We start from the raw sequence: 5,893 nt of genomic DNA on the forward strand, positions 1-5,893 counted from the left end.
TTTTCAGAAGATGCGAGTGACGTAATTTTTTAGTTGAACCGGACCTTTCCGATGAAAGGTTCGGTGGTCGGAGAGAGTATGGACAGACCTTTAAGTTAAGGCATAAGAGCTGGTACTTAAGACAATCAAAATAGAGCCTTCCATGTTGCATGCAGGCAGGTAAAACATTTTTGTATACTTGTACTAAGTATTAACTACTATTGAGTATAGTTTAGTATATTGGAAGTAAGGAAACATATAGGTATACTTAAAGTAAAGCATACTTAAACTGTTTTATGTGTACTTGTCAGTATAAACTAAGTATACTTTTGTTAAGTATATTCCTGATAGTACATTCAAAGTAAACTGAAAAGTATACTTACCTAAGTATTAGTTTATACTTAGTTTATAACGGGTATACTTAAAAGTATACTTAAGTATACTACTTTTTGGTAAGGGATGACAGTCAGTCTGACATGACACTGGACAATGTTGTGGAATCATGCCTTTACACTCCTCTGCAATTACACCACAAGACCACAAGATGTCACACTAACACAGAACATCAGCCACATATTTTGTAATAATATTAAATAATTAGTTTGCTTTCATCTGAATGTGTAAAATGGTAAATGGTAAATGGTGCATTTATATAGCGCTTTTATCCAAGGCGCTTTACATAGATTGTGCATTACATTCACCCATTCACGCACACATTCATACACCAGTGGTGGAGAAAACCATGCAAGGCACCAACCTACTCATTGCTGTGAAGTGTGGGGTGTTATTAATCAAGCAGGAATATTATGTCTGTGCAGTGAATAATACATTCTAATAACTTGTGGCCCCTAGCTGCTAATCTCAAGTTCAAGTTTAATGGTGTGTGTGTGTGTGTGTGTGTGTGTGTGTGTGTGTGTGTGTGTGTGTGTGTGTGTGTGTGTGTGTGTGTGTGTGTGTGTGTGTGTGTGTGTGTGTGTGTGTGTGTGTGTGTAGTTTGACATGACTTCATGACAATTAATCCATCTAGATCAACTCTGGTCAACTCCAGTCCCCTGTGATGTGATACTTATTATAGAAAGTTATGATATATGGCTCTTCAGCTTCCTGAAACTCTTTCAGTGAAACTGAAAGAGTTGTACGGCATTGCGCTCACACAGAGAACACTGCTTGTCTTAATTTTAAGGCGTTCCTTAGGCAAAGTTAAGTAATGGGTTAATTACAACAGGGATATACAGTATGTGTTCAGTTTCTGGGTTCCACTGTTGTCCACCAGTTTCAGGTTGAGATTCTAGTAACGATTTCTCTCATTCGCTGGTTGAACCAAAGGTATAAGAAGACACAGTGCCAAGTGACAACTGTGTAAGTGAATGCACGAGAGCTGCTGATCGCGGCCCTCATCAAGTGGTAACCGGCCAAATTGTCCACCCTCACTGGGCAGGATTGTCAATGTTCCTGGATTCGCCAGGATGATTGGCAAATTGCAATTACATCTACTATGTTAAATATTTTCTGGGGGAGGACCCCCAGATGAGAAGTCATTATTAAGTATGTCTTACTTTGCTTCAGTCATCAAATTTGTACACCTACATTTGGCATTTTAAGGCTGAAATTGTACCCATGCTAGTAAAGCAAGCCTGATAAAAGTATCAAACATGCACAAAATTCAACAGAACATAGGAAAATATATACAGTATCTGTTAAGTTTTGAGGGGAGGACCACCAGACCACTGTTGGGGAGTTCTGTGCATTCCATCAAGTCACCTTTCGCCCAAAGCAGCCATTGCCCCAAAATGTGTTTGACAACACAAGTAAATCAAGAATGAACAGGGTTTATGTCACTCAAATCAACTCATACAGGTATACGTGCAAGCAGCAAAATGTTAGTGTGGTAGTTTGCCACAATTCTGTGCTATACAACAGCAATAACATGTACACAAGATAATTACAGAGATAATACTAAATTGTAATGAAAATGAAAAGAACAAGAAAAATAAGATAAAATAAAATATAAGTATAGGGGGAAAGAACATAGTGTCAATGGGGGTGGGGTGCAAAAAGGGGAAGTAATAGTGAGAAAAACAAGTGAGTACCAGTTTCAAATACTTATAATTCACGAAAGAGGCAATGCTACAGGTCACTGCACCCTTCTGTTTTACACAAAGGTGTGGTTTATGAGAGTTATTTAAGGCATGTAGCCACATTTGCTTCCTGAAAGCAAAGCTGCTAGTAGCAGGGCAGCATAAGACAAGCAGTGAAGACGATTATCTGAATGTTAAGACATTAGTTCATGCTTTTAGGTGATAAGTTAGGCTTGAGTTAAAACAGGGTATAATAACAGTGTCAGACAACAAATTACATGGATTTAAGGTTGGCTCCAGTCATAGCTTCCTTGTATTTTTAAAAGAAAGTAAAAAAGTAACTTTGCTTCAGACTGCTGTAAATGAGTTTTGAACCTTGCACCTGTGGCACTGAGGTCAGCCGTCTTACTTTGAGGAACTTTTCTCTGTGTTGTGTTGTGGAGAGGGAGAGGTTATGACGGAGTACCTGTTCAAAATACTGATCGTAGGAGATGGAGGTGTTGGGAAATCCTCCTTTGTGCATCGCTATGTCAATGGACAGTTCAACAAGAATTACAAGATGACAGTGGGAGGTAACACTTTGCATTGTTTGTATCAGTAAAGACTGACTTTGCTGCTTTGAAGATTCTGTGATGTTTGATGTGAGCTTGATTGTCGGTCATGTCAGTTGATGTATGATTAAATAAGTATATTTGGCATAATACTGTATTAAATTCAAGGTAAGAGGTTTATGTCATCTCTCTCTCTCTCTCTCTCTCTCTCTCTCTCTCTCTCTCTCTCTCTCTCTCTCTCTCTCTCTCTCTCTCTCTCTCTCCCTCCCTAGCGGACTTTAATATGAAGTTGCTGCCCTGGACAGACACAGAAAAAGTCAGACTGCAGCTGTGGGACATTGCAGGTACAACACATAGATAACATACGTAGATACATTGACTGATCGATTGATAGATTGACCGCAATCGATCGATTGGTAACTGGGGTTGAGTTCTACAACATGTGTCGAGGTGTGTGTATATGATGTCTATCCTCAGGTCAGGAGCGTTTCATCTCTATGACACGGATCTATTATAAAGGAGCTTCAGGTTGTGTGGTGATGTTTGACGTCGGGAACTCAGCCAGCTTCCTCAACTGTCGCCAGTGGAAACAGGACCTGGACAACAAGAGCATGCAGTCCAACGGACAGCCCCTCCCCTGCATCCTGCTGGCCAACAAGGTGACTAAAGCTGCGCAAGAAAAATACTTGGTTGAAACGTCGTATTCTTTGCTGTTTTGTTGCAAATAGAAATATCTTTGGAGCATCTAAAAGCTTTGTGTTTTAAAGCTGCACAAGAACTTGACTCTGCTGTGAGGTGTGTGTGCACGGTCCTTGATTGTGTGTGAATGCATGAACTGTATAGGTCACGGCTGCCCTGTGACAGGAACGCTATAGCCAAAAATAGCTGATCTAATATTAGCTCACAATGTGTTGTTAGAAAAAAAAGGTTTGTTTTACTGCATGTAGACGGTTTATGTTGTTAAAAACATGACATTTCTCACCCACTCTCTCTCTTCCCCCTTCTCTCTCTCATTCACTCCTTGCCACTGTCTCACTCACTCTCTATCACTTTACTTCCCTCTTTCTCAACCTTCTCTCTTACCACCTCTTACCTTCTCTCTCTCTCTCTCTCTCTCTCATCTCTCCAGTGTGACCTTAGAGAGAGGGTTGTGTCAGTGGATAGTATACAGAAGTTCAGTCAGGCCTGTGGCTTCACATGCTGGATGGAGACTTCAGTTAAAGACAACAGGAATATCAGTGAGGCCATGAGGTAACTAGAGGAAAAAGACAGAGGTCGCCAGACAGCTCTGTCCGGGGTGATCTTTCTGTAATTTGCATGCTTTCTCCCTCATTTGAATTTCCCGTCACTTTCTCCACATTAGCTACTTTCCCACTGTGCAACCTAATCTTTCATTTTTGAGCGGTGGTCACAACGCTCCTATACGTGGCCGTGTGTGTGGGTCTGTCTGTCTGTCTGTTTGTCTGTTTGTCTGTTTGTCTGTCTGTATGTATGTACTGTATGTCTCCGTGTCCGTAGCCTGGCCCTGCAGTAACCTTTTCTGACCACACATGTTAAGGGAGGGGCGCTGTTGCACACACACACACACACACACACACACACACACACACACACACACACACACACACACACACACACACACACACACACACACACACACACACACACACACACACACCACCGCTCAGTTCACACGAGTGTGATTTTTTAATTCATATTTTACATACAACATTGAATATATTGTCTACGGCACTAACCTGTTTTGACACATTGGTGTTTTAGGCGCTTGGTGGAGGAGATTATGTCTGTTCAGTCGGTCCTGAGCCCGGAGCCACCATCAGACATGGGTTTTCAGTTGGACTCTCCGCTCAATGGCACAAGTCATTGCTGCTGAATCAACACTCATCACCTCCAATCGTATGGAGTGACACCATCTTCTGTTCCGGACACAACATTTTTTGTCAAAAAGGAATTCACTTAGTCATCTATCAGGACACAACTCCACAACAACCATGGTTGCCAGTGCCACTGCTTCAATGAGTGGGAACACAGACAGTGTTTAACTTGTGTTAAAGTCCCTCGACACTGCATCACTTCATTTGCACCTTCAAGCTATGAACAGTCTTTGTTTTACAAATGCTGTCCCCGTCAGTGCCTTGTTGATTCTTTGTTGGAACTCAGTGTTACTAGCCTCGGAAACCCAGACTTTTATTTTGGCGATAGGAAGAAAAACAGTGTTATAGGGGATGAAGGACTGTTTAGAACTTTGGTTGGACTCGTAACCAGTGTTGCCGGATTTTGTGAGAGAAATAAGCAACTAAAATGTATACAAGCTCTCAATGCGTTGCGATGCGAAACAAAATGTAGACTATACATACACAAATAAATACATACACAAATACATGTGGTGGTCCAGGAAGCAAGCCCAAATAAGCAACTACACTTTAGAAACAAGCCCCAAAAAACATGCAAACAATGCAACACCAGGGATATAGTGGGATGCTGTATAGTGCTTCCCTCTACAATTTGGCAATTAGGCCTACATCAAAACATGATGATGCAAGATACCATGGCATTAGTTAAACTCATCATTAAAGTAAAGTGAATTCAATGCAACACATCTTAATCAGCGGATCTCAAGATCCTATAATGATGCAATCTAAAACAGTTCTCAAACTTTTTTGTGCCAATTAGCTTGTATATCTGCTATTTTTTAATAGCCAACATATAAAATATAATTATGCTATATTAACTAATTTTGCTGGGGACCAAAGATAATACAAATCCCACAAGTTTTGCTGTGATTTCAGAGAAGGGAGGTGACAGAGCAGATCTGTTCTTGGCTGAGCAACAGTCGGAAAATAGCCATACTTACGCACAAGACATCACGTAGGAACAATCTGTGAAATAAAAAACAAGGCCAACATCTAAATAAAGTATCTACCAATTTCTTTTTTCTGGAACACTGCAGTGATTATACTCTTTTTTTTTGTTTGGCATTGAGGACTATGCCATATAAAAAAATATGTGTTTTTTCTTGATAGAGTTCAAAGCGAATCTGGAGGTTTGATTTACCACATTTTACTCTGTTCTCAGGCATTCTCTTTTCTAAGCCTTTACAAATTTAGTGTTTCTCCATGCTCCTTTTAACCTATTAGTGATCAGTTTAAGCTTAGCAAGACCAATGGCTTCACTTTCATTCATATTTTAGACATGAAGGTACTATTCATTATTTACTGAATGTTAGTATTACAGTATTATTGATGTGGCCAGGGAAGGGCAAGC

General features: G+C 40.4%; 1 protein-coding gene across 1 annotated transcript; it reads left to right on the forward strand.

Moving 5' to 3' along the window:
• Window positions 1–2,511: 2,511 nt before the first annotated feature.
• On the forward strand, window positions 2,512–4,502 carry LOC308290711 (ras-related protein Rab-7L1-like; the record flags this gene model as incomplete). The annotated part of the gene is made up of 5 exons (XM_080732621.1): window positions 2,512–2,629; window positions 2,881–2,952; window positions 3,086–3,267; window positions 3,738–3,859; window positions 4,391–4,502. The coding sequence occupies 5 exons, from the start codon at window positions 2,512–2,514 to the stop codon at window positions 4,500–4,502; spliced, it is 606 nt and encodes a 201-aa protein (XP_080588747.1).
• Between the last annotated feature and the right edge of the window lie 1,391 nt (window positions 4,503–5,893).

The sequence above is a fragment of the Nannobrachium achirus genome (assembly GCF_963921795.1).
Source record: "Nannobrachium achirus genome assembly, chromosome: 9".
NCBI classification, from domain to species: Eukaryota; Metazoa; Chordata; class Actinopteri; order Myctophiformes; family Myctophidae; genus Nannobrachium; species Nannobrachium achirus.